The sequence below is a fragment of the Callorhinchus milii genome, unplaced genomic scaffold (genome assembly GCF_018977255.1).
Source record: "Callorhinchus milii isolate IMCB2004 unplaced genomic scaffold, IMCB_Cmil_1.0 Scaffold5, whole genome shotgun sequence".
NCBI classification, from domain to species: domain Eukaryota; kingdom Metazoa; phylum Chordata; class Chondrichthyes; order Chimaeriformes; family Callorhinchidae; genus Callorhinchus; species Callorhinchus milii.
Genome location: NW_024704746.1, coordinates 26027233 through 26049870, shown reverse-complemented (window position 1 = coordinate 26049870; position 22638 = coordinate 26027233). Strand labels below are relative to the sequence as shown.

Sequence of the window (22638 nt, the reverse complement as noted above, 5' to 3'; positions counted from 1 at the left end):
AGGCAGAGGGCGAAACCTTGGGCAAGTTTCCTTACTCCACACAGAGCCTAATAATAATCCCTCCAAAACCAAAAACAATAATAAATTGGTCATTTTCAATCTACGACTGTTTGTGGGACATTGCTGTGCGCAATTGGCTGCCGCGTTCGCCCACAAATATACAGTCAATTCACTTTACAGTGTGTTCTGTGAAGCGCTTTGGGACGTCCTCCCGACGTGAAAAGCGCTATATCAAATGCAAGGATTATTATTATTATTATATTATTATTATTATTATTATCAAATGCAACCACAACAACAAAACTACATTTGTAAAAGCAAGGATAATAATTATTATTAATAAAATGCGTGTCTTAGGAGTGAGCACTTCTAACCACAACACTATTGAGATGAGGAGTATATAGCTGATGCAAGAGTTGGGTCACAGTTGTTGCTGAAGATACTGATGTCAGCATCATTATCACTGCATTATACAAAATGACCATGGAAACCAAGTGATTGCCGCAATTAATGTGATTTTATCCAGCAATGGAGTTGGCCAATGGCAATGTCCTGTGGTGAGAATGATTGCAATAATACTGACAAAGCAATTATACATTGTGCTAACTTCCAGGCTATTTTCTTCCTGAATCAAACAGAGAGAAAGACACACAATTACTGCTTTGTGCCTACAGATCTCCACAGGCTCCTGTTTCTCTGAACTGGCAGTATTCTCATGATTCTAACTCGCCCAATGATGTTGACAAATTACTAATATTAAAGTAATAATAATAATCCTTGCATTTGAAATAGAGCCTTGTAACATCTTCAAGACGTCTCAGAGAACTTCAGAGAATATACCGTAAAATGAATTGACTGTATGTTTTGTGGTCGAAACATTATAATACATTTATTATGATTGATCTGCAGTGTTTAAGTCCAACATACATCGCAGCAAAATGCTATGCTCACGTTGCTATGTTTTACTTAAAAGTTATTTTCGTTCAATAGATCAATGCAATAGATCAAAGCTACTAAATCGTAGGAAAAGTCTTTTCTCATTCATTGCTTTATATTCTTAGAGTACATATACAATTAACCTCCAGTTATCTGTGATAACTGGTAAGATCAGTACTGTATTGAACATGTGCTTGAATGGCTTTGATGGACAGTGTTGTTCTGCCTTTAGCACTCTCCAACAAACAAAGTCTTGTATGCCAGAGACATCCCACACTACAAGGATGAAGTGAAAATCTACTTCAAGCAAATTGCTGAGGCCCCAGCACTGTCCAGAGAGGAGCTGGAGAACTTTCTGACTGAGGAATCGAGGGTAATGACAATTACTTTGTTACAACATGTCACCATTGCTTAATCACTTTTCCACAAGCAAGCAAGCTTTCCCACTGCTTGTCCAGCTCGGACCCCCCTCCCCGCTAGTGAGGGCTTTGGCTGTGGGGTTACCAGGAGCTGAGGGGGAGGATTCCCGGCCCCCAGTGACTGGTCGACCCTTCCAGGTCCTGCTGATGGGCCGGGCCGGACTGTGCTGCCATCAGCAGTGATAGCCCTGGGTCACTGCGGCCCCTCCTGGCTCAGGAACCGGGGGCTAGAGACCGACCGGCACGAGGTGGGGGGGGCTCGATTCCCACATTTTGTTGCCAGGAATGTCACCTTGGAGCCAGTTCAGCCCCAAGGAGACTCTGCTTCCCTCCCACCCCCCACCCCTACACCCCCAGGAGGATAGACTTTTCCACAAAGAATAGTGGCCGTTGAGAAATAAACTGACCCAGGGAACAAATGTTTACACGGTGTTGTTCACTTTCTTTCAGAAACATGAAAATGAATTTAAAGAACATGCTGCAATGGAAGAAATTGGGAAATACATCAAGAGGTATCTCGGTCAGGTAAGGGAACAGTCATTTTCTGTAGCTCATATGTTTCTACGGTTTTAGTAGGATTTCTGGTTATGTATCCACATCTGTGTGGAGTATTTATGTTTACTTATGTTTATAGTTTAGATTGAGCTGGTTACCTCCTGTGAAAAAAAGGAGATGCAGATTAGCCGAGGAACCATACCAGTGTCTTGAAAGGACTCTTTCTCAACAACAAGAACAAATTACATTTGTATAGTGCTTTCACGCCGGAAGGACGTCCCAAGTGCACAATTGGCAATACACAGTCAATCAACTTTACAGTATATGCTATGAAGCCCTTTGAGATGTCTGAGGCGCTGTATCAAATGTAATTTTGTTGTTGTTGATGAGGCACTAGAGCAAATGCAAGGCTTATTATTATTATGTTTTTGTAATGTATCCTATTGTAATCAACTTATTCCTGTCTTTATTTCAACAGTTGCAAAGTAAACTGGAAAATGAAGGTGTTCAGGTAGAAAAAGAACTTTCAAAAATAATGCAGTATTATGAAGCAAAATCCATGTGTGGATGGGAATAAACCTTTATTTTTGCACAGAAACAACTAAACAAATAACTTTTGTAAATGTCTAACACTTATTGATTATTTTGTAAAGTTCTCTCTGAATGTTGTTATAATAGATTGAAAGCTATCCCAAGCACAATTATCTTCCTCTAGATTACCTGCTATAATTTTTATCCAGGAATGTCCCTTGATCTTTACGTTGAAAATAGTTTTACATATTAAATCGTATGATTGCCTTTGCTACTTTTTCAGGTGTAACAAGTTACCGGATGTTTCTCCTGTAGTGTCTTGTTGTCGCATCTGCTTAACCCTAGATCAAGTGAATCTGCCAATCAAGTCTGTATTAGCTTAATTAGATTGTGGCAACGCTTTATAGGAACGTAGAACAGGGTAATAATTATAATGTAAAAAGGCCTTTGAGGTTTGTGTAAAATAATTCACATTACAGCTCTAAACAAATAGGAACAGGAGTAGGCCCTTCAGCCCCTCAAGCCTGTTCTATCATTCTATAGGATCGTGGCTGATCTGTACCTCAACTCTAATTGCCCGCCTTTGCCCCATATCCCGTGATACCCTGACCTGACAAACATCTGCACCTCAGTCTGGACAATTTGAACGGATCCAGCCTTTTGGATTTTTGAATGTATATATTTGTAAATCAATTTTTTTTAAGTCATTCTCCATTTCTCTTAAAAGCTTGACCTCCCTCGAGTGTCCAGCTCTCTCTGAAACACTTCGGAAATGTTTCACTAACAGCAGCACGATTTAATTTTTAACCGAGTTAGGTTTAACTTTACAATTCTCTCCCCTCGTTCGGTAAAGTTTCACTTTCATTTTCTTTGAAAGGTGAACACTGGTTACATAAATTGAGACATGGTTTATTAATATTCCTAATTACGAATGTATACATACACTCAGCATTAAAACACCCCAAGTTTTGTGTCTTTCTCCGAGGATATTAATTCACCTCCTATCAATTCACCGCAAACTTGTAATACAATGAAGCTATATGCAGTCCTGTGGCTTAGTGGTTAGAGCACTTACCTCGCAAGTGAGAGGTCCTGGGTTTGATTCCCGAGCACAAAACATTGGGCAAGTTTCCTTTCTACGCACACATGCCGCTGTTTACCGAGCAGTAAGTAGGAATCCAGTTGCGAGTCGATTGGTGGATCACTTTTCCAGGGGTAATAATCCCATTGAAAATAATAATAATAATTTGGTCACTCAATCCATGACTGCACAATTTGCTGCCAAGTTTCACCCACAAAATATAGCCAGTTCACTTTACAGTATATTCTGTGAAGAATTTCGAGATGTCTCAATAGATTCTATATCAAATGCAAGGATTATTGTTATTGTGACTCACTTTTTAATCATGAAACTAAAGAACACTGAAAAAATATTGTACTTCTTAAAGTTTTAAAAGGACCTTAGTTGTTAGTCTCCTCTTTAGCTCTGTAGCTTTCAAAGTTTACACATATTTTATCACAGATTTGCAAAATTAATTTCTGTGGGTTTGTTACGTTCTGTGAAAATATTAGTCCTAGTGCTGTTAAGTACTTTGAGACGTCCTCCTGCTGTGAAAGGCAGGATTAATTAATGTAAATTTGTATCGTTAAGTCACAGAACTCTTCTGTTATTCTCTAATAAATTAAGGAAACAGCTCTCGGGTTTGTTTTATTACATTGGTTCAGCAAAGCTACTTGAAATGTTGAAAGAATTAAAATGGGTTAACATATATTTATGAAACAATTCTCCTTTTTTGTACGACTGTAATATTAGTCATAAACCAAACAAAAATGTAAAAATAATAGTGATGCTGTTACCCTAGGATTTATTTTTTTTAATATAATTTTACTAACTAGAAGAGTGAAGTGTTTTGGCTCACAGCATTTTCTTTGCAATAATAGACTAATTAAAAGGCATAATTACAGTTCAGAGGTTATTCCTTCAGTGATACACATCACATCTCTTTGTGCTGGTAGATACGAAACAGGAAGCTCAAATGAGCCGCTGCTGTGATCTTATGACATCCTCAACAACAACAAAATCTTAGGATCCAATTGAACAACAACTTGCACTTATTTAGCGCCTGCCACACAGGGCAGTGTCTCAGAGTGTTTAACAGTGGCTGAGCCTGACTCCGAGCCGGGGGGAGGGTTGGAGGTGACCGTAAGCACGGTCGACAGCGATCGTTTTCGGGCAGGACTTGAAAAAGGGGAGGGGGCAAGGTGGAGGGATTCAGGGAGAATGGTCCAGAGTTTCGGGGCGTAGTGGCTGAAAGCATGATTGAAGGTCATTACTCTCCACTAGCAAACTTGTGGAAGTTTCTCTACAAAGCAAGTGATATGGCTTTTTCCTCTTAGATTTAGGACTTTTTATAATATAGAGAGCGTAATACTAAATATAGACCAGTTATAAGAGCGCACAACACACCATCAAGTAAATCACATAATTATTTAGTACAGGTAAAATATTCTACACATTAGAATTTCAGTGATCAAATTACAATTTTATTTCAGTATCTTCAATAACAGGTCAAATGTAAAATTCAAATGATTAGAAAAATATAAATAGTAAACAGGACAACGTGTAACATATCTAGTTACAAACAAAATACAAATCAAATAAAGCCAATAGAAATAATAAAAATATTTTACAGAAATATATTACATCTTTCATACAAATTATATTTTCCAAAACAATGATAGAGAAGCTGTAAGACAGTGTAAACATGGAACAAGTGAATGTAATGCTGTTGAATGCTCCGTGCCATGGAGTGAACACATGGGGGTTCAGACTCCACTCATTTCTTGACCCACAACAGGAGTGAAGTGAACGACCCCCCAGCAAGTGCAGAGAAAATCTCAGTAGAGTCGTCCATGAATGGTTCTGCACCTCATGACAATTTGTGTTTGTCTGACACATGTGGAAACCCATCACCGTGCTTAAGAGTCTCCAACCCAAACTGAGGAATGAATATAGAATAGCCCCCCAAAATAAACACTCACAGAACATGGTTGCCGAGTGCCATTTTAGGTAAAAGCTTTCTATAGATATGCTGGGATTAAATTCAAGCCGTAGGACTCTGACAGTAAATTTAAAGATTAATTAATGTCGCTGCTTAATCGCAGCATATCATAATTCTTCAGTGATACAAAAATAAAGATGACCACACATTTAGTAATTAAAAAAAACATTCACCCAAATCATTCATCATCAGTGAAATAATAAATGTGCAAAAATTGTGCAGAAGATATCACCTCTCTCGTGTTATATAAGGCATTTAGTGCAGAATATAAAGTAAATGTTTCCTTTTGTTCTGTACACATTTCACTGATAAACAATTTGGTCTTTCAAAACTCTAAAAGAAAATTTGATTTAGAGAAAAACTATAAAAGTTGGGGATTTGAGATAAGCCACACTTACTATTCCAGGTTTGTTGGGTTGCATTGTCTCGCAGCGCAGTGTTGCTTGGTACATTGTGTACAGTAACCAGAGTTTTAGCCAGGAACCTGTAATAGGCCAACATCAGTTTGCTTCAGGGATCAGAAGCCAAGGAATCAGGCATTATTTGGAGGTGGAGCTCAGTTTACATCCATTACCTTTGAGGCATTGCATTTTTTGGCACTCAACATTTTGGAACTTCTGAAATCATCAGAATGACAGCAATGTGGTTCTGGACTAAACCTATGGAGGCAAACACATTTTTCTGAGGGGGAACATAAATTGCGTGATCCTATCTTTAGTGCCCGTGGGTTTGTCGAGCATGATAGATTTCCTTATTCGTGTAGAGCTTCAATGATGAAAATACTAAAACTGTATACTGATGTAATTAAAACAGAAAATGTTTTTCAAGGCACAAAAGTTATTGGGAAAGAAATATGAAAAGGTTCTGTCAAGTAAACCTGATTATGTAGACTGCTGATTACATTTACAGTAGTCTTTTAAACATGGATCACCTTTGCAATCGATATTTAGCACCAATATTTTACATTACCTTTCTCTATTTTTGAAGTGTGATGCAGTATTTCCAAAGGACTTCTCAAACACCATGGAAAAGTAAATACATTTCACACTATTTTCCCACATCTTAGCAAAGGGCTATATATACTCAATCAATTGCCCCAAGGTCCTGCAGCTGTTGTTTCTGGTTTGTCTCCAGTTCCTCCAATCTCTTGCGGAGAACAGAGAGTTCACACTGATGCTGTTCTTCCTAAAAAATGATGGAAAAAACAAAAAATGGATGTTCATATAAAATGCTGACCTATTTTTAAAGAGGGAAATGCAGTGAACGTTATTTACATGGATTTCAAAAAGGCTTTTGACACTGTACCGCATAAGAGATTAATACAAAAATTAGAGGCCCACAGTATTAAGGGGACAGTGGCAGTTTGGATTAAGAACTGGCTGAGTGACAGAAAGCAGAGGGTGGTGGTTAATGGGTGTCTCTCGCAATGGAAGGAGGTGTGCAGTGGTGTCCCCCAGGGATCGGTATTGGGACCACTGCTCTTTCTAATATATATTAATGATCTGGACTTGGGCATAGGGAGCACTATTTCCAAGTTTGCAGATGATACCAAGTTAGGTCGGGTAGTAAATAGTGAAGCAGATTGTGACGGAGTGCAGGCAGACATACACAGAATGGTGGAATGGGCTGACATGTGGCAGATGGATTTCAATGTGGATAAGTGTGAGGTGATACACTTAGGGAGGAAGAATGATAGGAGGCAATATAGGCTTGGAGCTCAATCTTAAGGGGGGGGTGAACGTACAGAGAGATCTGGGTGTTCAAGTAAGCGAATCATTAAAGGTAGCGGGGCAGGTAGATAAGGCAGTAAAAAAGGCATTTGGTGTACTGAGCTTCATTAATAGGGGCATAGAGTATAAGAGTAGGGGTTATGGTTAATCTACACAAAACACTGGTTAGGCCTCAGCTGGAGTACTGCGTCCAGTTCTGGGCACCGTACTTCAGGAAGGACATTAAGGCACTGGAAAGGGTGCAGAGGAGATTCACGAATGGGGATGGGAATGGGGAACCTTAGCTATGAGGACAGGCGGGAGAAGTTAGAGCAGAGGAGGTTACTCGGGGACCTAATAGAGGTCTTCAAGATCATGAAAGGTTTCGACAGGCGAGATAAGGAAAAGCTGTTTCCGCTGGTAGGTGTGTCTGTGACTCGTGGTCACAGTCTTAAGATATCTACCAAAAGAAGCAGAGGGGAGGTTAGAAGAAATGTTTTCACTCAGCGAGTTGTTCGGATTTGGAATGATCTGCCTGAAAGGGCAGTAAAGTCCGATTCAATAACAGCTTTTAAGAGAGAACTGGACAGGTATCGGGGGAAGACGGGTTTGCGGGGTTATGGGGAGAAAGCTGGTGATTGGGGTTAGTGAAAGTGACGCTCTGTCAAAGAGCCACACAGACTCGATGGGCCGAATGGCCTCCTTCTGTGCCGTAACATTCTATGAATCTATGTGCAACACGGACTCGATGTGATAAGGCGCTATTGTATTAAAATAAAGGATGAGTATTTTATTTTCACTTATAATTTAATAAATGATGATCCTTGCATTTGACACAGCACCTTATCACATCGTTTGGAAGCCTCAAAGCGCTTCACAGAATACACTGTGAAGTGAACTGTGTATTTTGTGGGCGAAACTCGGCAGCCAATTGTGCACAACAGTGTCCCACAAACAGCCATGGATGGAGTGACCACATTATTTGTTTTTTTTTACGTAAGCAGTAAGCACACACACTTTATATTGAGATATATTGTTAATGCAGTGTGTATAAAATGGTGTTTATAATCACATGAGAATTTCAATGAAGATTTTGTACAAGTCCAGATTGAAAGCATAAAATATATTAAATTTGCTCAAATTCTGTACCTGAACATTCAGAAATGTTTCTGCTCCTTGCACAAAGCTGGGCGGCAGAAAATTTATTGAGTTACTTAAAGTGCTGGAGGGAAAATGTGCTCCCAAAATTAGTCTTCGGAATTCATTGTGCCTCCGCTGCAAGTCCTTCAACCTTTTCTGAAGTCTAGAATGATCGTCATAAGAAACACTTTGCCTGGAAAACATTGAAATGAATTGAATAGATTAGAGTAAATGCCGGCTTGCCTGCACTCTCCACACATTTGTGTAATGTTGTCTCTTGTATGGAAAGGTTTCTTTCAAATTAATTTGGTTTATTATATATACACACACACTTACTTAACTGTACATTTCTCAATTTCCAGCTGCTCTTTCTTTGCCTCTAACAGCTGTATTTTCTCTTGTAACCTTTTCTGTTTACTTTCGTTCAATGTTTTTCTCTGTAAAAAAAGACAGAAAAAGATAATGTTTCTGACCCAGAGATGAATTGCAGCACAGGAGGTCGTTCAGCTCCTTGAAACTGTCCCGCCATTTTATAAGAGTATGGCTGATTTGTACCCCAACTCCAATTACTTACCCTTGTCCCATATCCCTTGATAGTTACCTAATATAACATGTTATAACATAGCATAACATATCATGCTGAATAAAGAATACAAGACCTTTTTCTGAGCCATAGCAGCACGTTGAAGTCGATCTTTGGCTTGACAATATTTCTCCTCCAGCTCTGCAATGCGCTGCTGCAGTTTATGTTTCTCCTCCAGCATCTCAATGCGCTTGTCATCGATTAATCTGTGACAAACAGATAAAACATTGCTGATCCAACAACCTTGTGGTTTTGGTTTAAAGTTACATTTTACAAAGTAAAACTTTAAACCGATTCAGAATGTGCTACACATTTCAGCTATAGCATTAATTATTTGTCACTAGCAATGTCTAAATAATAATAGTAATCCTTGCATTTGATACAGCCTTATCACATCTCCGAGATGTCTCAAACCTCAAAGTGAATTGACTATATTTTGTCAGTACAGCATAGCTGCTTACCTCTCAGCTTCCTGCTGTGCCTTCTCTGCTTGGCTTCTCACACTCCGTGCTTCCTCCTTTAAAATATCCAGCATCTCTCGCAGTTTCTGATTGGTTTCCAGTAAATCATGTTCTGACTGTGATAAAGTGTTAACCTGGACCTGAAGCTCATAGATTTGCTACAAAAAAGTACAGTAGAACCCCGTTAGAACTTTTACAGTGGAACCCAGTTAGAAGTTTTTTTTGCCCACAAAACACAGTCACTGTATATCATATATACTGTGAAGCGCTTTGAGAAGTCTCAACAATGTTTTAAGGCGCGATATCAAATGCAAGGATTATTATTATCAACTATCAATTTATCACCATAGCTAAGCACCCACTACATCAAAAAAGCTAGTTTATGATGCAATCAAGAACTCAATAGACCTAGAGGATAGTTTGTGGGTTTGCTTCTGGTGAGGTGTGAATCCCATGTGCTGACTGGGATAAAGCACCAATAGAGCAGGCTGTCTTTCTGCACACGTGACAGTGAATGCAGAAGTGCTGACAGTGTCCCGTTATAGGGTTGGTTGGTATTTTATCAATCCCAATTACCACACTATTGTAAAGAAGCACTGTAGTTTCCACTCAGATTTTAATTTTTTCATACGTTTTCTTTTTGGTTCCCTTCTAAACATTTCTGAATTTGGTTAATTTTACCACTTCAATTTCATACAACCCAAGTACAATTCCTCACACAGCTTTACAGGGAAACCAGTGAATGTCTCATCCATTGCACAATCAGGGACTTTCTATCAGACTGGATAAACAACATGAACCAGCCACAAGAACTACAGTATTCATGAAAAACTGCTGACGGACAGTGACTTCATTTTAAAAGCTTCTGCAATGGAAAGTACACAAGTGCTCACTAGTTGGAATGAAAATAATAATGAATAATAATAATAATCCTTGCATTTGATACAGGAGTGGAGTGACTGTTTATTTGTGGGCGAAACGCAGCAGCCATTCTCACAATAGCCACAGAAGTAGTGACCAATTTTATTTTATTTGTGAGATGCTGGCCAGGCCATTGGGAGAAACTCCCTTCCCCTTACAAATAGAACCATAGCATATTTAACATCTACCTGAACAGGCAGATGGGACTTCAGTTTACATCTCAACAGCACCTCCAACAGTGCAACACCCTCAGCACTGAAATGGAGCGTCAGCTTAGACTGTGACTGTAAATTTCAATGTGGGCTTAAACTCACAACCTTCTGACTCAGAAATGAGAACGCTAACACTAAGTCAGGCTGACACACAAGGGAAGAGATTTGAAAAAATGTACTTTACATTGGCAGTATTTTCCCCGCACTGGGGTTTATGGAGTGATTTACGATACCTGTCTGAATTCCACACTGTCAAACTTTTCTTTTTCAAATTCTTCCATCTGAAGCATTTGCTGTTGAACTTTTGACCTACAATTCAAATAAATAAGTTTAAGCTTATTGAAAATATTTTGCTATGTATACATATATCCAGTTTTGTTTCTAGTAAACTAAAACTTCACTGAACTTAAGTGAAGTAGGAGGTACTAAGACAGTAGAAGAGGTACTAAGACAGTAGAAGAGGTATTAAGACAGTAGAAGAGGTATTAAGACAGTAGAAGACAGCAAATGGAAAGATAGTGAATTGAGGTAGTTCAAAATTGATGTGATGAATCTTTTAAAATTATAGTTTTCAAAAACATTTCATCACATCAAAACATCTCAAAGCAGAGGTACTTCATGCCATCAGATAAAAGTTTCCTTTCCCCTCTGAGTCCTGTGTTTAGCCCCTGCCCACACTATTAATGTGGAAAAATTATCCATTTTTTAATACTTATTGAAAAGCTTACTGTGCAAAAACATCCCCCACCAAAAAACAATGTTGCAAAGAGTTTCCATCTTAGATGTAGTAATATAATACACTGAACACTTTCCCCTTTGACTGTGCTTATGGCCACCTCCTCCTCCCCACCCCCTACCACCCCACGCCTAGTTTAAAATATTTTCTATTTCCCTTGTTGGGTTTTATCTTTATTTATTAATTTGCATTTTACAAAATGTGATTTCCAAAGCGTCACTATGCTTTAAACATCGTGCTTCTAACCTGAGGGTCTGGATCTCTCTCTTGGCTGCTTCTTCAGCCAAGTGTACAACTCGGACTTTATCTTCCAGCTGATCCTTTTCAGCATGCCAGGTAATGTCCTGCTCAGCCTTCAGTCTTTCCAGGTCAGCTACTTTATTCTCCAACTCTAGCCTGGGAACAAGAATGAACAGTTCACATCATGCTTCAAATTCCGGACAACTAGACAACTGTACAATGGTCAGGTAAATCTCCTAGAACATTATGAAGATTCTAATATTTTAACATTTGAGTTACTTAATACTTGGCACAAGAATTCTTGACTACCAGCAACCACTTCTTATTCACAGATGGAGAAACAGCATTACAATAAAAGTGACATTACTTTCCATTTAAGACTTACTTTTCATCTTGAATTACTGTAAGTTTCTGGAAGTCTTCCTCCTTCGCTGCTTGTACTTTGCGAATTACCTCTCGTTCTTTTTCTGTCAGGAGTTCTTTGTGCCTTTCAATGGAGGCTTTCAAGATGTCAATGTCTGACTGCAGCCCTGCAAGTTCAACAGACGTTCACTGGAGACAGGAGTGGGCTGATCCACTGGGAACTGAGCAAATTGTGACTACCTCTTCTGCCAATTCAAGCATATCAGGACTTTACAGTATATTCTGTGAAGCGCTTTGAGACATCGCAAAGACGTGTTAAGACACTAGATCAATTGCAAGTATTATTATTATTATTAGAGCTCACAACCTAGGCTAATAGGTTCGTGGAGGACTTTGTGGAGTCCTATAGCTCAGTGGTTAGAGCACTCGCCTTGCAAGCGAGACACCTGGGTTCAATTCCAGGCAGAGGGCGAAACCTTGGGCAAGTTTCCTTACTCCACACAGAGCCTAATAATAATCCCTCCAAAACAACAATAAATTGGTCATTTTCAATCTACGACTGTTTGTGGGACATTGCTGTGCGCAATTGGCTGCCGCGTTTCGCCCACAAATATACAGTCAATTCACTTTACAGCATATTCTGTGAAGCGCTTTGAGACGTCGAGAAGACGTGAAAAGCGCTATATCAAATGCAAGGATTATTATTATTATAATACTCTCCCAGCACCTAGTATCGTTAATATAGATTTTATATGTACACACACGGTGACCTCAGCTATAATGCACCCTGAACCAGGGTGCTAGGATACTCATAGTGCATTGCGGTCCCACACTACACCATAAATTGGGAGATTTCTGGCTTCAGGAGTTGATTGGTCAGCAACCTGGATTATAACAACGTGTGCTGAAAATATGGCCACCATTCAGCACTGTCAGGGTGTCAGATAGCCACTAATGGCGCTTTCTGTACATGTACAGCTTGTAGGAAGTGAAGCAAACAGTGACAGAAAGATGTGGAAGCACCATTTTGTGGTGTGCAGGTTGACTTTAGGGACACAAATTGCGATGTTATAATAGCCTTCCTGTACTTCCAAGTCATGAATGCCGCATACAATTGAGCAGAATATTTGTATGATCAAAGTCAGAAAAGCTACAGTTAATTTGGTAAAACCAAATTAAAAATAAATCAGAAGGTTACCATCCACTTCACTCTGCATGTTATCTCTCTCTCTCTCGATCTCTCCTTTGGTTCTTGCTCCTTCTAGCTTGAGGTTAGCAACTTCCAGCTTATGGGAATGTTTATCTTCTTCTAGCTATAATGAGATTAAAACAACATGAGTGCAACATCCTCTTCTTAAAACTCGGAAGGGAATCACATGTTCAGAAATAACATGGGATTTTGTTTTCTTCCTCGGTAATAAAAGTATTCAATGAAAATAAAGACCAGGTCAGGTCATCCGTGGCAGGCTATAAAATCAAGTCTGAACATCATGGAGGCTCTTCAACTTGAAATGCAGCATGAAACTTAGTGGAACTGGAACTGTAAACAAGCATAACATTACAAATAGGAACATAGGAACAGGAGTAGGCCATTCAGCCCCTTGAGCCTGTTCCGTCATTCTATAAGATCTATTTTGAATGGATCCAGCATCCACAGCCTTTTGGGAAGAGAGTCCCAGATTTCCACTACACTTTGGGTAAAAAAATGCTTCCTGATTTCACTCCTAAATGGCCTGGCTTTAATTTTAAGACTATGCCCCTTGTTCTCGAATTCCCCTACCAGACAAAAAATAGATTCTCTGTAACTATCCAAGACAGGTAGCTACAGAGCGCTCTGGGACACTACCCAGTATGAAGGACACTATATAAATGCAAGTTGTGGTTGTTGTCGTTACCCTATCAAATCCCTTTATCATTTTAAAAACCTCAATTTGGTCACCCCTCAACCTTCTAAACTCAATGGAACAGTGGTTCCCACATAAGAGGTTTCTCATCCACAGCAGTTCCCACATAACAGGTTTCTCATCTCAGTTGCAAACTCAGGATTGGCCAATTGGCTCTGCATAGGAAGGTAGAAAGAAACAGTGGTCAAGTCATATATAATCATTCTCAGTCTGGTTTGGATACGCTTAAACATGCTCTTGGGTTTCTAATGTGTCAGACACGTAGCTGGGAAACAAAATTTCATGGCACTGAAATTATGTGAAATAGTGCAAATTCAAAAGCATAATGTCTGAGCGCATAAATAAATAAGCGCAAGCAGTCGGTCATTTTCAGATCTTGACTCACTTTGCTTGATAAAGAATTCACTTCCCGTTCTGTCTTGTGCAATTTGCTGATCAGTAAGTTGTTTTGTTCAAGAACCAGCTGCATTTCCTTCTCTAAACGCTCCATCTGCAGTTTAATCGACTGCTTCTCTGCCTTGGATCAACAAGAAAAATACACAGAAAGATATTGTGAAAACTAATTCAAAAAGCAATCGAAAAGAAACTGAAATTTTTCAGTTATTTATTTTCCCTCCATCTTCTATAGCCTGAAGTCACTGAGACAATTGCTGACTCCATATAACATTATTCAGAACTTCATAAAAAATGACAAACCGCTAGGCGAAACTCCCTTCCCTTTTCTAAGCTGCGTCAGGTTGACCTGATTTTGACGGAAAACTGTTAGAAATAGCATTGAATAGCAATAGAAATAACAACAGAAATAGCATTAACACCCATTTGAACAGGCAGATGCGTCCTCAGTTTAACATCTCATCTGAAGGATAGTATAAAAGGGTATAGCGGACAAAATGAAATTACAGTAGATAATTTCAATGGGTGAGCTAGCACATGCCAGGCTAACAGGCCTAATGGACAGCTTTTGCGCTTCATATTCTATTTCACTACATTGATTGTCAGAGCAGATAGTCTATTGTATACAAACAGTTTTATAAACCATTTTACTGTAGAGGAGATTGGGGATGATTTCATTGTAAGAAATTTGGTCACACACAGCATTTAAGAACAGTGGAAATGAAACATACCTCCAAAGACTTAACAGCAGCCTGTGTTTCAAACAACTGTCGCACCTGAATCCTCTGTACACTTTCCGCCTGCAAACCAGAGTTTTCTCTTTCTGACTGGAGCTGAACTAGCTCAGCCTCCAGGCTCTTGATCTTTTGGTGTAATTGAGCCTTCTCCCTCAGCAGGATCTCCACTCGCTTTTTATCTATGCTGGAGTCCACGCACATCAGCTGGTTATGTAGCACTTCTTTGTCCTTCTCCAATCTAACTACCTGGTGTATGAGATACAGGAAATTAAACAAATAGAAATTCCCTGCAGAACAAGGAGCTACTGCCCAAAGTGCGATCAATCGAAAATGTGTGCCGACTGCAGACCACATCGCTGAACACTACAGCCATGTTTCCTGTTAGTTAATCAGTGTGGCTCTAGAAGCCGTCACGGAGAAGCAACCAACCTAAACCCAACTCAAACTAAAGAGAGAACACCCAATAGTTCCAAGAATACACCATTAAAGCAATTTAGTTTTTACTTTCAGAGAATCTATTTCCAATGGTGGGTGAGTCAGTAACCCAGGGACACCGATTTAAAATAGTTGTTGAAAGAAACAGAGGGGAGGTCTGAAATGCATTGCCTGAAAGGGTGGTGGAAGCTGATTCTATAACAACTTTTGAGAGAAGTAGATATGATTTGGGGAATTTGCAGGGCTACGGGGAGAGAGCAGGGCAGTGGGATTGATTTGGAAGCTCTTTTAAAAGCTGGCACAGACATGATGGGCCGATTGCTCTCCTCCTGTGCTGTATAATTCTATGATTCTATGATACATATGTGCCTTGTATATGGATACCCCTAATCATAGAATCATAAATTGTGAAGTACCATCTGCAAATGAAATATATCAGTGCAGAAATGTAGCACAGCTTTGAGTACTTGGGGATAAAATAGTGTGGTCTCATTTTGAAATGAGATAGAATAAGTCCAATATTGAAAGTCGGAGCTGAATGTTTCAGGACTAAAAGTCACGCAGACATGCAATGTGCAGTGAAAACAGGAACCAGACTGATATTGAGAGAATGGCAAAGGATCTTCAAAGAAACATCAGCCTTTTTTCAGCTTTGTCTAAATTGGGCCTCCCACCCCTCCCACTGGGGAAGTGGGACTAGTTGGATAACTCTTTCAAAGAGCCGTCACAGACACAATGGGCCAAATGGCCTTCTTCTGTGCTGTAAAATTCTATGATTTACTCACTAGCTTCAACTGCGATACCTACCTCAGCCTCATATCGGATCTTTTTTTCATCCAGCAAGCGCACATGTTCTTCCTTCTGATGCTCAAACTCGGATTTTAGGAAAGTATATTCATACCGTAGTTTATTATATTCCGTCCTAAATTTTTCAACCTCCTAAAATATTGAAAGAGTCCTTAAAGCTCATATACAGCTCAAAGTTACATAAACATAATATTTTTCAGTTCAGTTATAAATGTTAAACTGGAATGTTTCCATGAAAACAAAAAAGGGAAGTGGCTGGGAGCCAGCAGTGCCAGCATCAGCAATATTTTGCATTTTTTGCATTATTAACACCTCTTTAACCCATCATCCCTGTCCTCTATCCCATTTTCTTCTTTATCCTCCTTGCCCTGCATCCCCACTCTCTGTTAACCCTTAAAAGCCTCTCCCTCCCAACATGCCTCAGTTCTGATGAAGGATCATAGACCCAAAACATTGACTCACTTTCCTTTCTCCATTGATGCTGCCTGACCTGCTGAGTGTTCCCAGCGACTTCTGTTTTTGTTTTCAGATTTCCAGCATTTCAGTATTTTGCGTTTTGGAATGTTTCCATTCTTACCTCATCTTGTTTCTTAAAGCGTTCTCTCATAGGTGCCTCCAGCTCTTGTTGGATATGTGCTTTTAATAATTCCAATTTTTGGGGAGTTAATGCCTGCCAATCATTTATTTAAAAATAAGCAGCAGTTGTGAAAACGAACATGACACATATCAGAATTAGCAATTTGACGAAACAAGCATCACAGACAGTATTTTTGTTCCTGTTAAGTTTTCACCAACAAACAAAAATTACACTTGTATAGCACCTTTCAAGTCGAGAGGACGTCCCAAGGTGCTTACGTGATATTCTTTTGAACAATAGAACAATGTAAAAGGCAAGCCTCACATAGTATATCTCCCTGGCTCATTGTATTAGACAGAGCTATTATAAATCTAACGCCCAATTTTAGGGCTCTCACAAATATGTGTTGCCTGTGAAACCTGATAAGAATTTTTATAGGTACTTAATATAAAATAGTACAGTAGTCATTTTCACATCTGTGTGAAATTACTCATTGTGTCACATTGACCAGTCATTTTCTATTCACATATTGCTTTCTTAACCAGGAACACATTACCCATGCGGTTGTGGTTGGCATTTTTTTCCCCTAAAAATGGCCACCTCACCTGGATTTTGAGTTCTTCGAGCTCCCTAGTTTTATCTAATAATTCACCTCGCAGCTCAGTGAGAAGAAGCTGAAATTTCTCCTGAGTGCTTTGTTTATCCACAAGTTGACGTTTCAGTTCTTGTTGGGCTTTCGTATATTCACTTTGCAACCTGCAGTCAAAATGTCAAAGAAATCTTACAATAAACAGGCAACATGCAGATTGTATACAATTCACTTTGCCTTCTATCTTATACAATTACACGAAGTATAGAATAACATCACCAACGAGATCTATCATCTCACTTCTACGGCTTATTAACTTGGAAAAGTAAAAGCATGACAACGGTAAAATAATTCCATCACAAGATCAAAGAGAAGTTTGGATGAAGAAGTGATTCATTTGATCTCATCCTTCCAGAATACCCACCAACCCATCATAGAATCAAACTGTTTCTTAAATGAGCCTAGTGTCTGGACTCAAACAATTTTCCTGGTAATTTGTTGCAATTGTTAATTACCATGTAAAGAAATATTTTCCCGTTCCTGATCTGCAAATGCCCTTTAAATGCTGAACCTATCCCTTCTTGTTCTGCTAGCTCAGTACATCTGAAACTATAGTTTTCAGTTTATGTTCTTAATCCCATTTTTAAAAAATCCTGAATACCTCTATAAGGTTGATTAACTTGACTAATTGTTGCTCATAATTTATTTCTCCGACACTCTGAATCATCTTGTGCTCTCCTGTACATTGCCTCTAAGGGCTGGGCAGATCCCACAACAGTACACAGTACTATAGGTGCAGCCTTCAATGTGCTTTCCGGGGACCTGAAGTCAAGTCATTTGTTAATATAGCTCAGCACCCCATTTGCCTTATCCACTGCATGCTTCACTCTGTCTTGATATGGTGACTGATGAGTCAACTAACACACCTAGATCTTTCAGCATTCCCCTTGGCAAGCTCTACCCCATCCATGGAGTACATATACCTCCTATTCTTGCTTTCTATGCAACACTTTGCATTTACCTATTGGATTTCCATTGCCAATCATCAGCCCATGTGCATACCTATCAATTTATGACAATTTATATAGAAAAGTCAGTTGATATAATGTATACTCTATTATTATTACCTTGTGTGTTCAGCTTTCAGAGTCTGGTAGTTGGTTTTATGATGTTCACATCTCATTCTTTCATCAATTAACATTTTTTGTAGTCCTGTATCTGTAAGACCCACTCCTATGCTTAGCTGAGATGGGTTGTTGGATGGATTCAACAAACTGTAGGGCAAGGTTTTCCCACTTAAAGGACAGGTTCCAGCACCAGGAGCTGATTCTCTTCCTGACGCCATTTCAAATCAAGAAAATCAACTGTCACGAAAAAGTCACATACACAAAAAAATCAATATTCTCAGCAGTTCTCCTCATAAGCCATTTTCAAGAGAAGGCAGTTTTGAATATCAATAAACATGATAATTTAAAATGTGACAAGGTACAACGGTGTGATAATAATCCTTGCATTTGACGTCTTCGAGACGTCTCAAACCGCTTCACAGAATAGACTGTAAAGTGTAGTGACTGTGTATTTTTGGGGCGAAAACAGCAGCCAATTGTGCACAGCAGGGTCCCACAAACAGTCGTGGGTTGAATTGGCCAAATTATTATTATTTTTCTTAAAAAAGGGACTGTTACCCCCAGAAAAGCGATCTGCCAATCGACTAACAACCGAGTTCCTACTCACTGCTGGTAAACAGAGGCGCGTGTGTGGGTGTGTGTCTGCGTGTGGGTGTGTGTGGGGGTGTGTCTGGGTGTGTGTCTGGATGTGGGTGTGTGTCTGCGTGTGGGTGTGTGTCTAGGTGTGTGTGTGGGTGTCTGGGTCCGGGTGTGTGTGTGGGTCTGTGTGTGGGTGTGTGTGTGTGTGGGGGTATGTGTGTGGGTGTGTGGGTCTGGGTGTGTGTGTGTGGGTGTGTGTGTGTCTGGGTGTGTGTGTGTCTGGGTGTGTGTTTGTGTGTGTGGGTGTGTGTCTGCGTGCGGGTGTGTGCGGGGGTGTGTCTGGGTGTGGGTCTGTGTGTGGGTGTGTGTGGGGGTATGTGTGTGGGTCTGGGTGTGTGTGTGTGGGTGTGTGTGTGTCTGGGTGTGTGTCTGTGTGTGTGGGTGTGTGTGTGGGTATGTGTGTGGGGGGTGGGGGGAGTAAGGAAACTTGCCTAAGCTTTCGCCCTGACCCGCGCCCCCCTCTCGCTCGCTCGCTCTGACCACTGAAAGCTACAGGACACCACCGACTGTGATACGGCACCGTATCAAGTGCAAGGATTATTATAGGATTATTATGATGGTGTCTCCCTCCCTCCCGCTCCCGCTCCCGCTCCCGGGCCAGCAAGCCAGGTTACCGTGGCAACGCCAAGCAATGGCGGCTCTGGCGTCAGCTCCCTCCCTCCCTCTCCCTCCCTCCCTCTCTCTCTCTCTCTCCTCCCTCCCTCCCTCCCTCCCTCTCTCTCTCTCTCCCTCCCTCCCTCCCTCCCTCTCCCCTGTGTAAGTCTTGCTGATGTTTAAGCGGGTGCTGAGGCGCGTTATATCACTTCAAACTGGAAACGTGACCGAGACGAGACCCGGAGCAGTGCGAGGGCCGGTGAGCGCCATTTTTAAATTGCTCTCTCTCTCTGTGTGTGTGTGTCTGTCACACTCCCCCTCTCCCTCTCCCTCAAACAGCGCCGAGCTTTACCCTCCGCGCGGCTTGGCTCTGACTTACATGCCCGTCCCCTCCCCTCCCCTCCCCGGAAGCCTCGGCGCATCCACCGGGGCCGCTGTGCTGTCGGGTCTGTCCGGCCCTCACTCCCTCCCCTCCCCCCCCCACACTGCGCCTGCGCCACCAACCGTCGGCCTCGGCTCGCGCCGCCTCCAGACAACCCAACCCCGGAGCACGTGAGCACTGGGCAACGCCCACCTGTCAATCATCCTCCCCTCCCCCCGCCCCCTTTACCCGTCACACACGCCTTTGCCCACCTGTCCATCACCCTCCGCCTGTCAATCATCCTCCACCTGTCAATCATCCTCCACCTGTCAATCATCCTCCACCTGTCAATCATCCTCCACCTGTCAATCATGTATGCAAACTGCACTCATTCATTCATTCATTCATTCATACACACAGTGGCTCAGTGTGTGGGGCTGTGTGTGTGTGGGGGGGGCTGTGTGTGTGTGGGGGGGGGGCTGTGTGTGGGGGGGGCTGTGTGTGTGGGGGGCTGTGTGGGGGGGGCTGTGTGTGGGGGGGGGCTGTGTGTGGGGGGGGCTGTGTGTGGGGGGGGGGCTGTGTGTGGGGGGGCTGTGTGTGGGGGGGGGGCTGTGTGTGGGGGGGGCTGTGTGTGGGGGGGGCTGTGTGTGGGGGGCTGTGTGGGGGGGGCTGTGTGTGTGGGGGGTGTGTGGGGGGGGCTGTGTGTGGTGGGGGGCTGTGTGTGGGGGGGGCTGTGTGGGGGGGGGGCTGTGTGTGTGAGGGGTGTGTGTGGGGGGGGCTGTGTGGGGGGGGGCTGTGTGGGGGGGGGGCTGTGTGGGGGGGGGCTGTGTGGGGGGGGGCGCTGTGTGTGGGGGGGGGCTGTGTGTGTGTGGGGGGGGGCTGTGTGGGGGGGGGCTGTGTGTGTGTGGGGGGGCTGTGTGTGGGGGGGGCTGTGTGTGGGGGGGGGGGCTGTGTGTGTGTGGGGGGGCTGTGTGTGGGGGGGGCTGTGTGTGGGGGGGGCTGTGTGTGGGGGGGCTGTGTGGGGGGGGGCTGTGTGTGTGGGGGGGCTGTGTGTGGGGGGGGGGCTGTGTGTGTGGGGGGGCTGTGTGTGGGGGGGGGGCTGTGTATGTGGGGGGGGCTGTGTGTGTGGGGGGGGGCTGTGTGTGGGGGGGGGGCTGTGTGTGTGGGGGGCTGTGTGTGGGGGGGGGCTGTGTGTGGGGGGGCTGTGTGTGGGGGGGGGCTGTGTGTGGGGGGGCTGTGTGTGTGGGGGGGGGCTGTGTGTGGGGGGGGCTGTGTGTGTGGGGGGGCTGTGTGGGGGGGGCTGTGTGTGTGTGGGGGGCTGTGTGGGGGGGGCTGTGTGTGGGGGGGGGGCTGTGGGGGGGGGCTGTGTGTGTGGGGGGGGGGCTGTGTGGGGGGGGGCTGTGTGTGGGGGGGTGGTGTGTGTGTGTGGGGGGGCTGTGTGGGGGGGGTGTGTGTGTGTGTGTGTGTGTGGGGGGGGCTGTGTGGGGGGGGTGTGTGTGTGTGGTGTGTGTGTGTGGGGGGGGCTGTGTGTGGGGGGGGCTGTGTGTGTGTGGGGGTGTGGTGTGTGTGGGGCTGTGTGTGTGGGGGGGGGTGTGTGTGTGGGGGGGTGTGTGGGGGGGGGCTGTGTGTGGGGGGGGCTGTGTGTGGGGGGTGTGTGTGTGGGGGGGTGTGGGGGGGGGCTGTGTGTGGGGGGGGCTGTGTGTGTGGGGGGCGGTGTGTGTGTGGGGCGGTGTGTGTGGGGGGGCTGTGTGTGTGTGGGCTGTGTGTGTGGGGGGTGTGTGTGTGTGTGGGCTGTGTGTGTGTGGGGGCTGTGTGTGTGTGGGGGGGGTGTGTGTGTGGGGGGGGTGTGTGGGGGGGCTGTGTGTGGGGGGGGTGTGTGGGGGGGGCTGTGTGTGGGGGGGGCTGTGTGTGGGGGGGGCTGTGTGTGGGGGGGGGCTGTGTGTGTGGGGGGGGTGTGTGGGGGGGGGCTGTGTGTGGGGGGGGGCTGTGTGTGGGGGGGTGTGTGGGGGGGGCTGTGTGGGGGGGGGTGTGTGGGGGGGGCTGTGTGGGGGGGGGGCTGTGTGTGTGGGGGCTGTGTGTGTGGGGGGGGCTGTGTGTGGGGGGGGGGCTGTGTGTGGGGGGGGGGCTGTGTGTGTGGGGGGGCTGTGTGTGGGGCTGTGTGTGTGTGGGGGGGGGCTGTGTGTGTGTGGGGGGGGGCTGTGTGGGGGGGGGGCTGTGGTGGGGGGGGCTGTGTGTGTGGGGGGGGCTGTGTGTGGGGGGGGGGCTGTGTGTGTGGGGGGGGGTGGGGGTGTGTGTGTTATTCTTAATAGTAATCATTGCGAACGACGTAAAGCCTTTCACATCAGAGTGTGTTTCACCGAATCAAAATTAACAAAATACCGATTTACGACAATAATAAAATAATAATTCTGGCGTTTGATACAGCGACACATCGCGTCTCCGAGAGGTCCCAAAGCGCTTCGCAGAATATACTGTAGAGTGTAGTGACTGTATTTCATGGGCGAAACCAGCTGACGATTGCGCGGAGCAGCGTCCCACAAATATTCGTGGTATGAGTGACCAAATTTTTTTTTAAGGGGTGAGTACCCCTGGAAAAATGATTCGCCAATCGACTAAACAGTCGTACTCTGACTTACTGCTGAGTAAACAGAGGCGCGGAGTAAGGAA

General features: G+C 43.4%; 2 protein-coding genes across 2 annotated transcripts in view; one reads left to right on the top strand and one right to left on the bottom strand.

The window, feature by feature from the left end:
* LOC103188861 (plexin-C1) overlaps positions 1–3463 on the top strand; it is a 33610-nt gene extending 30147 nt beyond the window's left edge. The window contains exons 33-35 of the mRNA XM_042335020.1: positions 1169–1309; positions 1806–1880; positions 2329–3463. Of these exons, the coding sequence (XP_042190954.1) occupies positions 1169–1309; positions 1806–1880; positions 2329–2427 (315 nt within the window). The 3' untranslated portion in view covers positions 2428–3463. The remainder of the gene's footprint in view (positions 1–1168; positions 1310–1805; positions 1881–2328) is intronic.
* Positions 3464–4912: 1449 nt separating this feature from the next.
* Positions 4913–20093, bottom strand: cep83 (centrosomal protein 83). Its single transcript, XM_042335149.1, has 16 exons — positions 19990–20093; positions 18378–18614; positions 17267–17417; positions 16662–16754; positions 16085–16216; positions 14837–15088; positions 14098–14229; positions 13007–13121; positions 11831–11975; positions 11452–11601; positions 10703–10778; positions 9337–9494; positions 8952–9081; positions 8629–8729; positions 8302–8485; positions 4913–6628 (listed from the first exon to the last, which is right to left on the bottom strand). Exons 2-16 carry the CDS (start codon positions 18593–18595, stop codon positions 6527–6529), a joined length of 2139 nt encoding a protein of 712 aa, XP_042191083.1. The 5' UTR covers positions 18596–18614; positions 19990–20093; the 3' UTR covers positions 4913–6526.
* Positions 20094–22638: the final 2545 nt, after the last annotated feature.

Bases quoted from the DNA above. Each gene is read 5' to 3' on its own strand.
- cep83 (XM_042335149.1), bottom strand. From the start codon at position 18,595: ATGGCGTCAGGAAGAGAATCAGCTCCTGGTGCTGGAACCTGTCCTTTA. The intron at 16,217-16,661 runs GTAAGAATGGAA...TCAATATTTTAG, and splicing joins GCTTTAAGAAACAAGATGAG to GAGGTTGAAAAATTTAGGAC. The intron at 11,602-11,830 runs GTAAGTCTTAAA...TCTTGTTCCCAG, and splicing joins ACAGTAATTCAAGATGAAAA to GCTAGAGTTGGAGAATAAAG.